The sequence below is a fragment of the Mustela nigripes genome, chromosome 14 (genome assembly GCF_022355385.1).
Source record: "Mustela nigripes isolate SB6536 chromosome 14, MUSNIG.SB6536, whole genome shotgun sequence".
Classification (NCBI taxonomy): Eukaryota; Metazoa; Chordata; class Mammalia; order Carnivora; family Mustelidae; genus Mustela; species Mustela nigripes.
In genome coordinates this window covers 80,352,420-80,373,220 of record NC_081570.1, presented here as the reverse complement: position 1 = coordinate 80,373,220, position 20,801 = coordinate 80,352,420, and the positions used below count along the sequence as shown (strand labels likewise).

Sequence of the window (20,801 nt, the reverse complement as noted above, 5' to 3'; positions counted from 1 at the left end):
AGCCAGGTATAAAGTTAGTCTTCTTGTGTGAGGAAGGCATTTATTACACATATGCCAATTCCCTGCAAACATGGAAGAATATGGAAGATTCCTCTCTTTCCTACTCCAAAATTGGAGAAAAGCTGAAGTGTTCTTAATATGAGATAGAATCACTGAAGCAAGAGAGAGAAATCAACACTCAATGCCAAGACATCAAGGAAATAAAAATAACATGATGGTCAAAGAGAAAGCAATCTGCATCAAAGAAGCAAAAGAGAAATTTTCTGTGGAAATCAAGCAGAAACCTCCTGAAGGAAGAGAAGCACCTCATTTACCATGAACCGTAAAGGCATAAGAAAAGTTATTAACAACTAGGAAGAACGTCTATATTCTCAAGAAAGACAGACTCCTCATAGTAGTTGACAATCAACTCCATTTTGCCATAAAGACTTAAATTGCCGTAGAAAAGGAGGAATAAAGAAGAAATATGTGGATGAGTCACAGGTCTGGGAAGGATCTGAAATGATCCAATTTCTTTAGATGTACTTTTTACATTATGGTGTTCTTTTATCCCATACCAAAGCCCTTTATATTAGAGTTTAAAATACTGAAATACTTAATTCCATATTATGCTCTAAGAACAATTTTACTAAACAGAATGATCATATTTGCAATTGCATCTACAGATACCACAAAGTGACTTTTCACTTTTTTCCCCCATTAAAATCAACTTCATCTTTATCTTTTGCTAGGTTGCCAGTTTCAAAAACCTAAGAGGAAAAAAATACAGTGGAGGACAAAAAAGTTCAAATACAAAAAATTCTATTCATTAACTTAATTTCCCATGAATTCAGAATAGACTGCCATGACTTAACATTTTCTAACTTACTAAATACTACTGTCCATGGAGCAAATAGCTTGAGAACCATTAACCTGGCTGAAGACTCAAAACAGCTCTTAAGGAAACATGAAAAACTCAGAGAAAAATCATCTTTAATTTGTCTATCAAAATCAGCTTGCAGGAGTAAGAAATGGGGCTTCCGTTGCCCCGTATCTTAACCTCACCAGGGCACAATCATTAAGTATAACATATTCTTAAAACTTATTTTCTGCAATTGCTTAGTATTACTAATCTTACTTACCCAGCCAATCTAGTCATCTCACGGCCAGCCAAAACTATCCGACCCAGAGCTTGAGACATTCGCAAAAGCATTCTTCCACTTTGGTAGTAATCCTTAAATAGAAATAAATACTAGTTTTCACTTGTATTTCTAAGACTAAAAACTACCTTTTATTTGTTTTTATATTTAAATTTCAATTTATTATGACTATGACTACTAATACTTTACCTCTAGAAGTTCTGAATGTGTACTCTTGAGATGTCGAGGATGAGACAAATCTAGGAAAGGACGACTTACAACAAGGTAACCAACAACAGTGGCAAGATCTGAAACAAAACCGTTAAAATTTAAACATTTAATAATACTTCACTTTCTCCATAAATTTCATTCCACTATCTCTTTGAAAGCATACTTACATTTGGCAACTATGCTATCAATGAAGCCCATAGAAAACCGAAACAAAATGAAATTATGGAGATGCTCCACCTGGCAGAAAACAAAAACAATAAAATATATATTATATGTGTACATAAGAAAATGAATCTACCCTGAAAATAAAAAGAACTGCATGAGCTATTTATTCCACAAACACTTACTGAAAATTTTTAAAAAATGTATAACTTACTGATTCCACAAATATTGTCTGATTTCTGATTATACTGTACATCACATTTCATGTACAATACTTATCACAGAGCAGATGCCAAATACTTCATGAAACCATTTTTATGCAAACAGAATGGAAATTACATATAAATGTTAATGTGGTATCATTTGTATATAATACTGTATTCACAATATTATCAGATACACACTTCACAATATTATCAGATACATACTTGCATTAAAAATGGTCAATAATCAAAACAACAACAATAACACAGAAGGATGAGCTAATTTAGGTAAAACACTACAGTCTAGATTGGCACTCAGTGCTTTGCTTTAGCTGGAGACATCTGGTCTATGTTTTCCTTAAGAATCTTACTACACTCAATCTGAAGCAAGTGCTAATTTCATCAAGGCTGTACAGCCCTAGTCTGCAGCTTTAATCAAGCACACTCTACCTCAAAATTACAAGTCTAATAAATGTTTTATATTCTGCCTTTTCAGTGTTCTCAACTTTTGCATCTATCAGGTTATTCAAGGCCCTGCATGATCTGGCACTGGGTTCCATCATAAACTTCATCTGCTTCCATGTTCCTTCTCACTCAGCTCCAGAATTACTGGTTCCTCAAACTGCCTTAAGGCTTTCCTCTTGTTGTTCTCTCTGTCAGGAATACTGTTGCTGTCCCAGACAGTTTTATTTTGTGACTAATTCCCTCATTCCATGTGGGTTTCTGATAAAATGTCACCTCAAGAAAAGACCTCCCTGGGGCGCCTGGGTGGCTCAGCAGTTTAGAGCCTCTGCCTTTGGCTCAGGTCATGGTACCAGGGTCCTGGGATGGAGCCCCACATCAGGCTCTCTGCTCAGCGGGGAGCCTGCTTCCTCCTCTCTCTCTCTGCCTGCCACTCTGCCTACTTGTGATCTCTCTCTCTGTCAAATAAATAAATAAAATCTTAAAAAAAAAAAAAGACAAGACCTACTTGCCATCCTACCCAAAATAGTGAGGCAACCACTCCATCACACTGTACCATGTCATCCCATTTTATTTTTGATCATAGAATTCATAACTACCTAAAAGCATATAAAATAGTCAGTTGTTATTTACTATCTCCCCCACTAAAATGTGAGTTTTCTGAGTACAGGGTGGCCTCCTCTTCCTATCTTTTGTAAAAGCACAATGACTGAAACATTAATCAGTGAATGCCATTTGTTACATGCTGTGCTCAATGCTGGAGATACAATGAACAAAACAGAAAAGGTCTCTGAGTTCATGAAGTATACATTTTTTTAAAAATTTTTAAATTTTTTATTTTTTGTAAACATATAATATATTTTTATCCCCAGGGGTACAGGTCTGTGAATCGCCCAGTTTACACACTTCACAGCACTCACCAAAGCACATACCCTCCCCAATGTCCATAATCCCACCCCCCTTCTCCCAACCCCCCTGGCCCCAGCAACCCTCAGTTTGTTTTGTGAGATTAAGAGTCACTTATGGTTTGTCTCCCTCCCAATCCCACCTTGTTTCATTTTAATGAAACAGACAAACTAGGAAACAAATAAGATAATTATAAATTGCAATACATCTTTTAAAGAAACAGATCATTAAATTGGGAACTGGAGGAAGCCATTTCAGACAGACTAACCAGAGAAAAGCAAGGCCACAGTAAGTTGTTAACTTTGGGGCTAAAATCTAAAGGTAAGAGTAAGTAAGCCATGTGAAGAGTGAGCTGATATAACAGCAGATCCCTGGAAAATTACCTTAAATGCATTTTCTCAGCACTATCAAAATTCAGTCATATTAAATCTAAATAACACAAAAAATTCAACGTCTAAAATAATTCATTTTTTAAAAAAAAGATTTACTTATTTATTTTAGAGAGAGAGATAGAGAGAACTTGAGCATATGTGAGGTGGGGAGGGACAGAGGGAGAGAAACTTCAAGCAGACTTCCTCTTGAACATGAGCCCCGGTGTGCTGCTCAGTCCCACAACCTATGAGATCATGACCTAAGCCAAAACCAAAAGTTGGATGCTCAACCAACTGAGCCATCCAGGTGCCCTGAAATCATTTAAAATGTTTATTTCTTTAAGCTTTTTAAGTCACCTTCATATAGATTTAATTTCACAAGCTTCCACTAAAATGTAAGCTCCTTGGAGGCAGGATTTTGTACGTTATGTCTACCACTATTATTACTAGCACCTGGAATAAGCAAAGGCATCTAGATGGCACTCAGTATCTTTTAAATGAAGTAATAAAATTACTTGAATTTTCCCAATTTTCCAAATGGCAAGAAAATAAAAACTGATATATGTATAGTTTTCACAAGAAACAATGTTTTTAACTCTAAATTATGGGTCAACAAACTGGCCCACAATCCAAATCCAACCTGCCATTTATTTTTATAAAAAAGCATTACTGGAACATAGCTACACCTACTTATTTACAAAGAGTATATTCCTTTTTAAAAAATTAATATATAATGTATTATTTGTTCCAGGGGTACAGGTCTGTGATTCGTCAGTCTTACACAGTTCACAGAACTCACCATAGCATATATCCTCCCCAATGTCCATCACCCAATCTCCCCATTCCTCCCCCCCACCCCTCCAGCAACCCTCAGTTTGTTTCCTGAGATTAAGAGTCTCTTATGGTTTGTCTCCCTCTCTAGTTTCATCTTATGTCATTTTTCCCTCCCTTCCCCTATGATCCTGTTTTCTTTCCCAAATCCTTCATATCAGGGAGATTATATGATAACTGTCTTTCTCTGACTGACTTATTTCACTTAGCATACTACCCTCTAGTTCCATCCATGTTGCTGCAAGGGGCAAGATTTCAATTTAATTATTTTTTTAAAGATTTTCTTTATTTATTTGACAGACAGACATCACAAGTAGGCAGAGAGGGAGGCAAAGAAAGAGGGGGTAGCAGGCTCCCCGCTGAGCAGAGAGCTGATGTGGGGCTTGATCCCAGGTCCCTGGGATCATCACCTGAGCCGAAAGCAGAGGCTTTAACCCACTGAGCCACCCAGGCACCCCAAGATTTCAATTTTTGATGGCTGCATAGTATTCCATTGTGTGTATGTATATATACACACATCACATCTTCTTTATCCATTCATCTGTAGATGGGCATCTAGGCTCTTTCCATGGTTTGGCTATTGTGGACATTGTTCCTATAAACATTCAGGTGTACGTGCCTCTTTGGATCACTACATTTGTATCTTTAGGGTAAATACCCAGTAGTGTGATTGCTGAGTCGTAGGGTAGCTCTATTTTCAACTTTTTAAGGAACCTCCATGCTGTTTTCTAGAGTGGCTGCACCAGCTTGCATTCCCACTAACAGTGTAGGAGGGTTCCCCTTTCTCAGCATCCTCGCCAGCATCTGTCATTTCCTGACTTGTTAATTTTAGCCATTCTGACTGGTGTGAGGTGGTATCTCATTGTGGTTTTGATTTATAGTTCCCTGATGCTGAGTAATGTGAAGCACTTTTCATATGTCTGTTGGCCATCTCAATGTCTTCTTTGCAGAAATGTCTGTTCATGTCTTCTGCCCATTTCTTGAATGGATTATTTGTCCTTTCCATGTTGAGTTTGATAAGTTCTTTATAGATTTTGAATACTAGTCCTTTATCTGATATGTCATCTGCAAATATCTTCTCCCATTCTGTCAGCTGTCTTTTGGTTTTGTTAACTATTTCCTTTGCTGTGCAAAAACGTTTTATCTTGATGAAGTCCCAATAGTTCATTTTTGCCTTTGCTTCCCTTGGAGTATATGGCTACTTTTGAGTGTCAATACAGACGATAAGGTCTGAAAAGTCTGAACTACATATGTACTATCTTGTCTTTTATAGAAATAGTTTGCTGACCCCTACTGTAAATAATAAACATAACCATCATAGTATCTTCAAGAATGCTACAGAAACAAAGTAATTTATCACTAAATAAAACTTCTAAGCAACCTCTAAAAATACACTGATTTTTATTTTAAAAAATCAACCTATTTTTATAACTGGGCAGCTTAATATACTGGCATGATAGTTTTTATTCTTTTATTTTGTATAAAAATACTCACAGTTACTTAAAAATAAATATCTTAGAGATTAGAGGTTGAAGATATATATACCTATATAGATAGATACAGACAAACATCAGCAAATGCCAAGAAAAAAAAATTTTTTTCCCTAAATACATGAGTCTCAAGCATGCTACCTTACCAGCTTTCGGAAGACTGAGTGGATTGTCTGCTTTTCTCTCTTATTCCCATTGTAAAAGGCAATTTCTTCACTATTAAAGAAAATAATTTAGTAATTAATTTTGATATTACTGGTGCCTGAAAAATAATTGAAATACAGTATTTGATGACTGAATATTTTATTTAAATATTAATATAAATATATTTATGTTTATATATATAACATACATATATAAACATTAAATAAATATAAAAGACACTTAAGACTGTAAGCTTAGTGGGTGCGTCTGGCTACAGTCCTATACTTGAGAGTCTGCTCCTTGCCTGACTGATTAGAGGGCAAAGAAATACATGCCTAAACTGGATCAGAGACTGAACAGGAGCCACGTGTTGGATATGCCATATATAGCTGGAAAAGATATGCTGGGCTAGTTCTCAGAAAATTAATTTAATTTCTTTAATAAGAAATAAGAAGGAGGTTGCTATGATGTATAGGAAGGCAGGGCTGGGACAGCCATTACAGATGACAAATGGAATACAGACCCTACAGAAGGGACAGGAGAAAACAACAGCTAATAGAAGCTATGGAGTGATGCCATGACATACAGCCTTTGAAAGACAGAAAAGCAAACCAAGTATGAATGACTTCACAGTGCCAGCTTCCAGGAGCCTTGGACAGTCATTGCACAGTCATTCTTTTGCTGGGAATCTCACCATACCCTCACAACAACCCCCCTTTTCTTGAGCTGGCCTGAATGGGTCCATAAGGGCCACAAGAATCGTGACTAGAAGAAAAAGGGCATTCTTACAGATGAAGACACTGTAGTTAAGAAAAGTCTGTCAAAGTCTTACAGCTAGCAAGTCAAGCAGCTAAGACTATAACTCATATCTGACATTCCACTCCCAATTCAGTACAATGTAAAAAATCCCAGGAAAATAACTCTTACAGCAGAGAAAAGTAAAGATCCGCACAGGAGTCTATAGGGTACAGTTAAAAAGCCTTCAATAAACACCCAATCTTCAAAGTCTATTTTTTCCCCTTAAAAATGTATGTGAATTTAATATTCTACTCCAAAATATATCTACATCTTTTCCATTACAAAAGCAAGGTAGCTCTTACCTCAATCCTTTCAAACAAAATTAACTTTGTATAAAGATGAATCATGTTTGACTTGTGTTTCACCATTCCCTTGACACAATAACACGGAGACCCAGGGTATCACAATTACGGTTTAACAAATAATTTTATACCTATATTACTTTTCTTACTTCCTTCCAACCCCTCTGCATGTTTAAGCCCATGGAAGATGAGAAAAGCATTCTACTTCCTTCTCATTTTAGCCCCAACCTAAAACCTGGAAGGGCAAAAATAACCCAGAATACTATGGCTGCCTATCCATCACTGTTTTCTCTTCTACAACCTTCTTATGTAAGAGACCTTCACTTTTCTTAGCTACCCGTTTATCCCTTTCTATGCACCAAAGGGTTTAGGAATGGCCGCAACCCCATCTCTAAGGAATTATGAGTTCCTTTTGGTCTAAGCCAATCACTTGGCTGTGACTGCTTCAGGCAAGGGCCAGTGATCATTCTGGCCAAAGAGAGGTGAAACAAAGTCAAGGGTGGGGCATCGGAGAAAGTTTCCCTGCTCTCCTGAAGAAATGGCTTCTTTTTATTTCTGGGCTTTTTACAGGGGAGGAGGGCTGGTGAGATCTGAAACTGCTTTTGCCATCTTGTGATCATAAGAAAAATTAGGCTGAGGAAGACAGCAACATACAAAGGAGGGCTGAGCCAAGAGAACATCAAAGGACCAGAGCCCTGATCATGTTGTACCTGGAATGGGGCTACCTTAAGAGTTCTTATGTCAAGTAGTAAATGTCCTTATTGTTATTGCTACCTAAATCAGGGTTTTCTGTTTCTTGCAAAAGAAAGCCTTCTAGCTGATACCATCTTTCATTCACTTGGCAGATCACCTCTCCACTTAACCAAAATTCTATTCCTCCGCCTCCCTAAGGCACTGAACTCTATTTAAAACTGGTACCATTTTAGCAATATAAGGAAACAAAGGAAAAAGGAACTGTTAAAAAAGTAATCTTCTAAGTAGTTCTATAAATGCTTTAGGGTCTCCATAAAGATTAGGACCCTCAAAATGACTTAAAGTTTACAGATCAATACGTGAGAAAATTTATCAAGTACCTACTACATATCAAAACTTAGGCTGGAAGCTTTGTATGTATTTCATATTTAATACTTATGATAGTCCTATATTCTCTATTACAAACAAGAAAAGTAAAGCTATAACTAACTTGCCAGAAGTCATATAATATATAATTGATAAGAAGAGGAGGCAGATTTTGAAACTAATCAGGCTTGCTCCAGAGCCTAATACTTTTTCTTCCTATTTTGGAAACTATCAGGAAAATAGGTAGACACATGTGCAGTTAGACTGAATTACTGAGCATACACAGTCTCAAAATAAAAGTATTTGTGGATAAACTGAGAATTTTCTTTGAAGAAATATTGTAAGTAAACTTGAATTTGAATGTATTTTGAGTGTGTTTAAAGTGAAATTAACAGAAAATTAGTCAATAAAAGAGATGAGGAGGTGAACCAGGGATACTACACAATTAAGAAAAAGAGAAATGTTGAGGATTACTACTTTATAAAACTGGTATTTTTTATAATCTATTATTCAAAAGAGGTAAATAAAGAAACAATTTTGGTAACAGTGTCTCCCAGACTGTTTGGAGTAAACTTATATGACATCAATATCCATAAAAACAGTTTTAGTACAGCTAAATTTAACACATTTCTTCTTACCTGTTTGTGATGAGCCGGGAATTAACGAACCTATACTCTCCCTCATACTTTTGCTCAGTTATTGTCATCTTACCAATAGGTCTTCTAAGTCGAGTTAGGAGTAGCCCAGAAATAATCAAGTAGGCCATCATACTTGTTGGGCCCTATTATTATTGGAAGAGAATATACAATGTTCAAGGATAACATAATAAATTCACTGGATGCAACATGCAACATGCACAATTTCTATAAATAACTGCAGTGACTTGGCTAATTTCCCCCCTTAATTATTTCTTTTTTGGGAAAATACACATTGTTCACACTTTTCACTACTCGTCTATTCTGTTCCTCTTCCAACACTGTATCTCATCCCCAGCTCTTCTGAATATGCTTACCTAAAAAACTCCTAATTGTGGGTGCTTGGGTGGCCTAGACTAGTCTGTTGAGTGTCTGCCTTTGGCTCAGGTCATGATCCCAAGGGTCCTAGGATCGAGCTCCGCATTAGGCTTCCTGCTCAGTTCTGCCTGCCACTTCCCCTGCTTGTGCTCTTTCCCTCTCCCTCTTTCTGTCAAATAAATAAATGAAATCTTTAAAAGAAATTAATAAATAAAAATAAAAACCCCTAATTGCATCCTTACTCTTCCTACAGCATCTAAAACTCTTTTGATGGAACTCTACCTGATATTCCCTTAATATTCCACAGACACTCTCAGATGTTCTCTTAGAATGTTAATATTCCCTGAGATTTCTTCCTTAGATCTTTCCTACTTTTTATCTCTACTCCAATCACTCTTAAAAATCCAAGATAGTATTTACAAGTAAGTGTCAAGTACTACAGAGTACTTAGCTCACTACTCTGTAGGGTGTCAAGCTAAAGTCTCCCAAACAAGCTCTACCTGGTTTTCCCTTCTCCTACATCTTGCTTGTAGCTGCCATACTTTCTAACTTGGTGAGTAACCTCATCACCCATTGACCAACGTAAGAGGAAAGCTTTAAGCTTACCTTCCCAAATCATCACAGGCACTTTTCTCATTCCCATCTCTATACTGTATTCTGCCATACTGAATAAACTATTTCCTAAACATGCCATTTAAGGAAGCCAGTATTGTGCCTAGCAAGCCTGACATATCTAATGGACACCTACTCATCCTCCTCAGAGCAACTCAAATATCACCTCCAATTCTTCTGGACACTAAATATGTTTATCAAACTTCTGTCACTTATCATTCTGCATTAAAACTGAATACCTATTCTTTCACTGGACTGTAAACCTTCTTCAGCTGGAACTTTGCCTTACTCATCTTTTTTCCCCACTACCTAGTACAACATGTGTGGACTATGATTTGTATTCAGTATTTTTAAAATTAAATATGATTCAAATGTATTTCAACAGTCAATGCAAGAATGGGCAAAGGAGAGAACTAAAACATAGTTTCTACCTTTGAGAAATGCAGAATCAGATAACAGGAATACATGGGGAGATATTTAGGTATTATAAAAATGTAATAAGTACCATAAAAATATTATAGTACAAAGACAAAAGGGATTAGGCCTATTCATCTGCTTAGAGTAAAAACAAGCTAGAAGAATGATAAAACCCAGATCATAGGATAGCAGATTAGGACGGTAGACAAGAAATTCAAATAAAGCCTACTTTCTCCAGTGTTCTGGAAAGTAGCAAAAACTACTATATAAATTGGATGTTAATCAACTATAAGATGTGTATGCATATACATGTACATATATACATAGTACAGCCACACTATTACATGGTTGTATAATAAATATGTAAGAGTAACATCACATATTACACGATTAAAGTTGTATTTCAACAAGAATACTCAAAGAAAATTTAAAGGTCATTCTTACCAACACAAATATTAAAGAGACAGGGTATGGCTCAGGAGATAGTCAACCATTTATATAATTATAAAATTACATATTATATTTAAAAAACCATTATATTTAAAGGTATTTCTCATATTTTAACATTCAAGTTTCATATTAAAATGGCTGTCTCCAAATCTCTTTTTAGACATTACTTTACAATAGTAAGTACATGATGTCAATATTTAAGTACTTCTCGTTATTAATGCCACAAAAATTTTCCAAGTATCTGACTTAAGGAAAATTCAAACACCAAATTAGAGGACTTTTTTAAGTCTCTAATACAGTATTATTTTATAACTAGACTTTCTTAGGTACATGTTGTAAAAACACAATCTTTGAGATACATAAAAATTTCTACAATCCAGCTATTTACAACATAGAACTATAGCAATTTAAAAGATAGATTAAACTCACCTGAGCTCCTATTGCACTTGTTAACTTGAAGATATACAAAACTATGTCTAAAAATGGCTGTAAATATGAAAAGGTAAAGAATTAAAAAGAAGTAGATTGTATAGACTGAAAGCTAATAAAACATGATAAATATAAAATGCTATTTAACATTTAACACATAATTGTCAACATGCAGAGTTCCCACCATATATAATGTACTATAAACAGCATACAGACCAACAAAAACATAAAATAAACAGTTCTTATTCTCAAGAAACTTAAAATAGAGATAGCACGACCAAAGGCTACTGATAATCAAGTGGGAAAAACATTTTCCATTTTCCAACAATTAAGGTAGTTCAACTATGATAATTAACCATTAGAACTTAGTAATTTCTCAATGCAGTGTAAAGACAATGAATAAAAGGCACTGTATCCTCAAATCTACTACCAGCTTTCCAGGTTTCCATAGATCTACACCAATAAAATGAAAGGCTCTTCCTGCTTGTAACATTGCTTTAATTCTATTACTTTATCACAATATCCGTATGTTGAAATAATTAAATGAGCCTATAATTTTCTGATATAAAACTCAAGCGTCTAGAACTAAGACATTAATATACTGTTCCTTACACATGGAGACAACTCAAATGACATATCAAAAGTTTATACATATTTTGAAGTGTTTTTAAAAAACCCCTATATTCTTTCACTTTAAGTCTACAGCCATCCCTTTCTTGGCTTCTATTAAGATTAACCTGTTCTTTTTTGACTTATAAATTATCAAAAAGATAGACACATTTATAAAATGTAAGTAGATTTAAAAGTTGACAAAAATGACTCATCACTTAAGTCACAGTTCAAACAATGAGATATTAAAAACAGTAAAAATACTGTAGTACAGGGCCCACTACCATTATATTTTTCTCTATTACCAATGTGACAACACCTGAGCTGTAGAGTGTCAAGATGTAAGGAATACAAAACAGTATGTACAGAATTACAAAAATATTTGTATATACACTCCCCTGACCCTAGACACACATATACAACAAATGTCAAAATGTGGTAATGAATTAATCAATAATTTATAGCTGTCAGAATTCCTCCAGTAAAGAATAAGTTAGCAAAGGCTTCTGGAAAGCTGAATAAAAAGTATGGCATGAAGTGAAAAGGCATCCTACTAATGGGCCTGTCATGAGTGGGGGAATTCTTGCAGATCAATAGCACTTTTCTAAGAATTGCCTATCCTCCCTCCAGCCACATGGTTGAAGCAGGAGCATTCCTCTTCTTACAGGGTGACCCAGACCCCTGGGGAGAGTTCTTTTGTCTCAGACTGGGTATCTGGATCAACTGTGGCCAGGGACAAAGATACTATAATTGGTCCACTTTGAGACAAGCTCTCACCCCAGACCAAGAGCAGCCATGTGGATAGTGGTAGGAAACAGGGCCTCTGAGATGACAAGAGGAAGAAATGCTGGGTAGATGATCTCGGAGGTGCCCTGTTCAGGTCCCAGACGAGGCAGGAGGTAATGGCAAAGACGACGACTTAATGAGAAGACAACAGCAAAAGCTGTAAAGGGTGGTGAGACAAGATAGTACAAAAAAGAACTGAGGAAACTGGCAGGAAGAAACCTGGTTAGGGCCTATCCTCTGTCCCAAGAGCTCTGGCAATATTCTGGGATGGCGGGGGTAGGGGGAGATAATAATTAGAAAATGGAAATCAACTAGTATCTTGTGAAGATTTTTGACCATTACTCAAATGATCTATTAGAATTAGAGATACGAAGCACAGAAATGAACAGGAAGAAGTCCAGCCTAGTGTTACACATGTGGAACTAGAAACATAAACTGATGGTCAATTTCTAACAACAAGTCCACAAGTCAAGTGACAAAAATTCAAATTTCTGTTCTTTTCCTGAAATCAGCCTACAAAATTCATACAAAATCTTTGTAAGACACTCTAAGTTGGCCCAAGCACCTCACAAAAATAATAGAGAAAATTAAACAACTGTAGTTAAAGCTATTATAACAACTCTAATTTTCTCAAAAAAGCACTTAGTAGTTATGCTGTTATGTCCATCAAAACAATTCTATATAAATATGCTAACAACTCTACATAAATATGCTAAGATTCAAAACTCAACAAATCAACACATAATTTTTAAAAAGAAAATAGAGAAACTTACCTTACTAAGATTTGAATACAGATCAACTACACTGTTACAAAACTTTTCTACATCTTGAGTAAGCAGCTGGTCTGGGTTGGCTATTCTGTTGTCCAGATTTCCCATTTTATAATATGTGAAAGCTCTGAAACAGATGAAAGAAAATGACATGAAAACTGAGGATTTTAAAAACAAAAAAATTCACATTCTAGCACACAGGGCAAATTCATAGAAATGGAAAGGTCTGGAGCTGGAAGAGGCCGTAAAGATTGTCCTTACTTTAAAGATAAGGAAGCAAGACCAGAGAAGGATGACTTGCAAATTAACCGAAGAGCTAGGATTAAAATCTAAACTGCTGAGGTCTTTGCCTATGTGCTTCTGGGTCTAAGAAAATTTCCTTGAAAACATATCCAATATAAGAGAAAAACTTCTAGATCTCAATATCATCAACATTTCTATTCAGTTCAAGTATGTTTAATATAAAAATAGGTTATCACTTACTGGAGATACTCCTCATAGAGGTATTTAGTTAGTCTTACTCGGAAGCATAGTTTGAGCTCATTTAACCCAAACTTCAAGAAGTTGTTAACTACAGAGATCTGAAACAAACAAACACATATTACTGGCTTTGCTATATTTCCATTCACAAAATTATTATTTATTGCTCTAGCATTGGCTCTGTCCCCAAATCCTATGACTTTTATAACTGATTGTCCAAATTGATAATGATTTGCTTCTGTTTTACTCAGAGTGTACAAAGATACAAAGAGAACATCCCAAAGCAAATGCAATTGGCTCTATTATGCTGATATATTAAAACTCTACTTGAAACTCAATTTTTTAATATGTTAATAACATTAATTACGAGAAGCATCTTGATACTTCTTTTGTCAACAAATAAAAGCCAAATCTGTCCCCTTTGGATTCAGTGTAAAGGAGTCCTGATATTTATGTTTGTATCTTCTATTTCCTTCTATAAGCATTACGATCCTAGACAATGAATTCTATTTGCATTTTTCAAAAAAAAATTTTAATTTCATACCAACTAATACCATAATTTCTAGAGTCATCTTTACTTCTTGTTCCCATCATTATATTGAAATTAAGTCTTCCATAGTTCCAAACTCAGATTTACGTAAACATTTTCTCAAGAAAACAATGGTTGTCCACTCAATCTCCATCTCTTAATGACATCTACAATTTTTATCTCAACTTTTTCTAAAGTCTAAAAACCGTGCACATGTATCCTCATGCTTTATTAAATTTCTGACATATTCTCTAATTAGCTGGAGTTTAAAATCAAGTTTTTCACTCTCATATTTATAATAATAAAATTCTTGTAGTAGCAATAAAAGAAAGAACCAAGCTGAGAATATCACTTATGATTTAAACCAAACACTGACCTTTATTTTTAATAAATTCAGATACTAAATTCTAATTTCACTTAAATGACATCAGTGGTTCAAGTTACTCCAATAGTTTAGGGCCTAAAGCAATGGTTCCCATTCAGGGTGATTTTGCCACCACACCTACCCTCCTCAGGACATTTGCCAATATCCTCGAGACATTTGGGGTTGTCAAAACTGGGGGGAGGGGCACTACTGCCATCAAGTGGGATGCTACTAAACATCACAGAAATCCTGGCCTAAAGGTTAGAACAAAACAACACATATGGATACATCCACATATGTATACAATGAAACTAAACCCAACTTCAGTCCCTTTTTACTATCTAGTAAAAAGGTTTACATTGCAAAATTCTGCTCTAAGTTATAAAACCAAACTTGAGATAGGAATTTAGTACCATAAATCTTTAAAGTAAACTTAAGCAAAAATCTCTGAAGATTCCAGGTAGATCCAAGTTTTTCCCTATGTAAAGATTTTTTTAAAGAATTACACTTACGAGAGGCATGGCAGCGATGAAGTTGAATAAGTATCTCTTGAAATCTTTCCTGCTACGACCAATGATACCACTGCAAACCACCACATGCAATGCATTAGTTGCAAAAGAAGCAATATCGAACTCTAAGAAAAGCTGTAAAGCTCTAAAATTACTCTTGGAAGTTTTTATTGACTCAAAAGATTCAGTAAGAAAAAAAGATGCCAAAAAACATCTTGCAGAAACGGGTTTCCAGCTTTTGAAATCTGACATTTGAAACAGGCTTCTTGAACATCACTCTATGAATGGCAAAATTAAATAACAATGATTTCCTTAGTTCTTTTCCTTCATAAAAAATGGTAATTTAAAGAAAGACTCATGCTGTCACAAAAGGGATTTAGATGGCAAAACAACTAACAACTTTATAGAGCCAGAAATGGGTTATTATGGATGAAATAAACTAGTATTTGTTTTCGAATATTTTAATACCCTGATTCTCATTTGTATGAACTAATGGCAGAGATAGCCCAATGACAGATCAGCAAACTCTCACAGTAAAAGATCAAGAGTAAATATTTTAAGCTCCTGTGGGCCAGAAGAGCTCTGTTCCAATTACTGTGTTCTGCTATGGCAGAGGAAAAACAGCCAAGAATGAGACTAGCTGCATCCTAAAAACATTTTCCCAAACAGATGGCAGTGGGATTAGACCCATGGAGCCTTATCTGCTGACACTAGAACTAATCACTGATCAGAGAGTAGACTAGTGGGGTTCACCAGAGCCTCTGAATGGTTCTCTAGCTGCTTCAGATCTGTTAACACACTTCAACTAGACCAACTCCTCTTTCACCTTTTTAATGTATTTTACATATTTACCTGTTCTAAAAATATCCATTAAGAACTTATTTAAAGTTAAGAATTCTACTACTTTTTGAAAACCATTATGTCATATAAGTAAAGGATCTCTGAGTACCATGCATCTATGATCTTTAAAAAGAGATAACTTATTTGATCATACACTCTTTTTTCAATGAGTGTCAGTAAAATATATTTTGAAAAGTATTGTGCTAAATGATTTAAACCTAGCTCCACATAGAAAAAAAGATATGGTATATGATACAGAAATAATCTGATTTTTATGAGGGAGTAGGGGAATAATGCCAAGTAATGTTAGCTGGTGTTTTAGAGCAAAAAAAGATGCATGGTCAAGTAAGTTTGAGAAAACCTGGGTTAAACAAAACTAACAAATGTCTTTTTCAAAGACCTCAAAGACCTTAACATAATATAAAACTTGTGCATTCAAACTCTCTGAAAGGGCTTTATAGCAGGTATCATTTCCTCTGTCATGGCTGGCATTCCTTGGAACATACTCTGGGAAATGCTACTTCAGACGGATAGAAAAATCTGTAGTCCAATTTTGATAGAACTGCTAAACAATTGTTTTTAAAGTTTAAGTTGAGCTAGAAAATACCTAAAACTGAACCACATAAAAATGTTTTTTCTAGTAATCAGAATATTAAAAACAAGAGCACTTAAGACAGTACAAAAAGTTTAGAGGTTTAGATTAAACTTGTTTGAACTAAACTTCACATAAAACCAAAGTGCTTTTAGTGCTGCCCAAGCTGTGAAACACACAAAGATTATAAAGCTTGGTGAAGCACATGCTATCATTCAGCAACAGTTTACCATTGGAGTGGCAGCTATAAATTTAAAAAATGGTTTCTTGAATAAAGTCTTATTTCTGCTTACTATTCCGCTGCAAAAGAAAAATAATAATAAAGAGTAATTTTACAGTTTATATCATATTACTTCTAAAACACATAAGGATCTTTATAAAAGATGATTTCGTGATTTTAAAATGCTTGTTGGCAAAAGGCTGTAAATAAAATATATCTTTATAAGTACATTATAACAGCAACAGGTAGGAAGGATTCTCCTCCACATCATGGAAATTTCCAGTGTCTACCTTGAAGAAAGAAGTCTGTCCCATTAAAATTTGCCCATATTCCAAAGTCTTTAGCCACCACTAACAAATAAGCCAAAAAGATGTAAAGGATATTAAAATGTACATTAAAGACCAGAATGTGTTTCTTTCACTTTTTTTTTTTTTTTTTAAGCAGAAATAGATGAATCTAAACCTCTTTGGAAAAAGCAGAAAGGAAAAAAGCACAACCAATTTATAATGTAGCTTTAGTAGCAAGTTAGAGCAATGTGTTGTTTTTCAAATAAAACTGTTCCAAATTATGAATTCACAATGTTTAAAAATGTTAAATTTAACTAAGTATCAAAGATCTCATACACAGAAGCTCAAAAATACTTATGAAGGAGAAAGTTAACAAATTACGTTAAAATGATTGCTTCACAATTGATGAATATGGGTTAAGAATATATGAAAGTGGGGCATCAGGGTGTCTCAGCAGTTTAAGCATCTGCCTTTGGCTCAGGTCGTGATCCCAGGGTCCTGGGATCAAGCCCCACATCAGGCTCCCTGTTTAGTGGAGAGTCTGCTTCTTCCTCGTCCTTCCCCACTGCTCATGCTTGATCTCTCTCTGCCTCTATCAAATAAATAAAATATTTTAAAAAAAAATTTCTTTAAAAAAAACTTTCCTAAAAAAAAGAGTATATGGAAGTTTTTTACTGTTTCTGCACTTTTCTGTAAGTTTAGTAATATCAAAATAATGTTTTTTAGAAACTCTACTTTTTTTTTTCATTTTTTCTTTATGTCATATCTAAATTTTAAAACTGGGTACCCAATGGGGTGCCTGGGTGGCTCAGTGGGTTAAAGCCTCTGCTTTCCGCTCAGGTCATGATCTCAGGGTCCTGGGATCAAGCCCTTCATCAGACTCTCTGCTCGGCGGGGAGCCTGCTTCCCCCTCTCTCTCTGCCTACTTGTGATCTCTCTCTCTCTGCCAAATACATAAATAAAATCTTAAACAAAACAAAACAAAACAAAACAAAAAAAAACCTGGGTACTCAACAAATTGATTACTCTAGTAAAATTATAGGTTCGCTCATGCTACTCTCGGCAGTGCATTTTCTTCAGGGCATTTAAGACTATGAGAAAATTAAAATCAGCATCTATTCAATTAAAGTTGGAAATGCCTAGTTTAGAAGAGTAAGTATTATTCTTTTGGATTATAAAAACATGAAATCATAAAATGTGAAAAGTAAAGTTTAAAAAATAAACCACTCTTCTACACTATACCAAGGTTGTAGAAGGTTCTTTATATGCAATATGTGACTTTCTACACAGATAGCTAATATGATGATGATTATAGTAGATATAAACTGCATATTTTTGTTATTAACAAAATATATTTTGTATAAATACATTATATATATTATATATATAATACATTTATATTTTGTATTGTTGGGGGATCCCATATCTTTATTAATAGATAGGGTACTTAGATAATAAAGTTATCAAAGGAAAAAATATAAAATTTTATAATCATATAAAAGGACATACATGTCTTCTCTACCGTATACAAAGGACTCAAATTATTTATGCACACAGCTTATATAAGCAGAACTTAGCAGTAAAATTGATCTTCCAAAGCTGATATGCTAGCAGCAACCAATAAACACTTCTATTATGTTTATAACAAATTTCTTGGAATTTCTAAGAGGATTCCGCACTAGGGCACATACACAAAAATGACCAGACTCTCGTCAAACACCATTCAGGAAGACCAACAATCAGTAAGTCCTCAAGTTGGCTTCTAGCAAGTTTTTAGCCCTTCATTTTTATAATTTTTTAAAAGATTTTATTTATTTTATTTGACACAGAGAGAGATCACAAATAGGCAGAGAGGCAGGCAGAGAGAGAGGGGGAAGTCAGCTCTCTGCCAAGCAGAGAGCCCAATGGAGGGTTCAATCCCCAGACCCTGAGACCATGACCTGAGCCGAAGGGAGAGGTTTAACCCACTAAGCCATCCAGGCACCCCCACCCCTTCACTTTTAAAGACGAATAGACAGGGAAAGAGTGACAGACTTAAGGAAAGCCTCTAAAATGAACCAAAAAAATGAGAACAAAAAAACAAGAAAAAACACAAACAATGCAGGAAGCTTAAAAAAAAAAAAAAAGCACACACTTGCAAGAATGACTGCTCTAAAAATGAACATCTATATAAAAAGATAACTCTTAGAAATAAAATGATGACAATATACATTCACTGGATGATAAAGTAAAAAGAAATTTCCTAGAAAATAAAATGTCAGAGATGAAACAGTAGGAAAATTATAAGATAATCATCTGATTATCTTATATCTTGAGTTCTAACACTCAAGTAATAAAGATTCCAGAAAAAAATAAAGAAAAAAAAGAGAGGAAGAATTTTTTAAAAGCACAAGAAAACTTCTCAGAATGCAGAATGAGTTTTTCAATTGAAAAGGGCCCACATAGGCCCAGCATAGTAAAAAAAAATCACAGCAACATTCAGTAAAAATACTAAACACCAGCAATACACCAAAACAACAACAAACGATCATAAAAGCTTCCACAGGGCTCTAAAAAGAGACCCACCATTAAGGAAGGGCAAGCAGCACAGAAGTGGACCTCCATACCCAATGCAGCAACTAGACTAGCAGTGTTTAACCATGGCTACACATTAGAATCACCTGGGATATCTCAAAAACTAATGACTAATTGAATCAGGATCTCTAGGGGGTGGGCCCAGGTATTAATGGTTCTCAAAATTCCCCAGATGATTCTAATCATCCTGCAACCAAGGCTGAGAACTGCTGAGCTCTACAGAAGACAACAGAGTGATGCTTTCAAAATTCAAACAAAAAATGGTTTCCAAGTTGGATTGTATAAATATAGCTAAACTATCAATCAAATATAAGGGTTCAGGTCTCAAAAATTTACTTCTATTGTGCCCTTTCTCAGAAAAACAATGTGCATGCCAAAATGATAAGAAAAAGTAAGACAGAGGTTTCAGAAAACAGGTTATTTAATGCACAAGAGAAAGATACAAGAAATTCCCAAGATGGGGTGCCTGGGTGGCTCAGTGGGTTAAACCTCTGCCTTCAGGCTCAGGTCATGATCTCAGGGTCCTGAGATCGAGCCCCACATCGGGCTCTCTACTCAGTGGAGAGCCTGCTTTCCCTCTCTCTCACTCTCTCTCTGCCTTCCCCTCTGCCTACTTGTGATCTCTGTCAAATAAATAAGTAAATAATCTTAAAAAAAAAAGAAAAGAAAAGAAAAAAAGAAACTCCCAAGATCATAATTAAAGCAAATTCAAAGTGGACTGCTCTTTAGTTGGCTTAAGGTGCAATCAGTACAGATTAGGGCAGGAAGACAAGAAACTAACAAGAGGTATAGGGTGCAGTGGTAATAGACAAAAATCAAAAGATCACCTAGTGTGTATGACCATATTACAATACTGAGAAGATGTTACAGTGTTGTCAAATAAGCTTAAGCCGAATTAGTAAGAAGTAGGCAAAGAACTAAGGTACACAAACAAAAACTTGCAATTTTCAAATGCCAGGAAAAACAAAAAGTTGTTTATCAAAGAAACTACCAAAGTACAGCATGTGGCTCAGCAGTAAACAGGAAAAATCACATAAACAATAAATTCTAACGACAAAAAATGCGATAAAACAACTTAAGAGGATGAGCATGGTCATGGGTAGGAATGTAAAAGAGCTAATTCTCATCTTTCAAAGTAGGAAATAAATGCATACTCTCTAAAACTGAAAAATAGGACAATAAACAAGTTACACTGAAATACAAAGGTACAGATGAACAGTAAAAAGAAAAGAAAACAACTGGC

The 20,801-nt window shown here is 35.1% G+C and overlaps 1 protein-coding gene across 1 annotated transcript in view; it reads right to left on the bottom strand.

The window, feature by feature from the left end:
- The window catches only part of ABCD3 (ATP binding cassette subfamily D member 3), a 75,751-nt gene that overhangs the window by 17,565 nt on the left and 37,385 nt on the right, over positions 1-20,801 (bottom strand). Inside the window, exons 5-13 of the mRNA XM_059375453.1 lie at positions 15,049-15,118; positions 13,647-13,744; positions 13,167-13,290; positions 10,999-11,055; positions 8,716-8,858; positions 5,921-5,990; positions 1,517-1,586; positions 1,329-1,426; positions 1,122-1,213 (exon numbers count right to left, since the gene is read on the bottom strand). Of these exons, the coding sequence (XP_059231436.1) occupies positions 1,122-1,213; positions 1,329-1,426; positions 1,517-1,586; positions 5,921-5,990; positions 8,716-8,858; positions 10,999-11,055; positions 13,167-13,290; positions 13,647-13,744; positions 15,049-15,118 (822 nt within the window). The remainder of the gene's footprint in view (positions 1-1,121; positions 1,214-1,328; positions 1,427-1,516; positions 1,587-5,920; positions 5,991-8,715; positions 8,859-10,998; positions 11,056-13,166; positions 13,291-13,646; positions 13,745-15,048; positions 15,119-20,801) is intronic.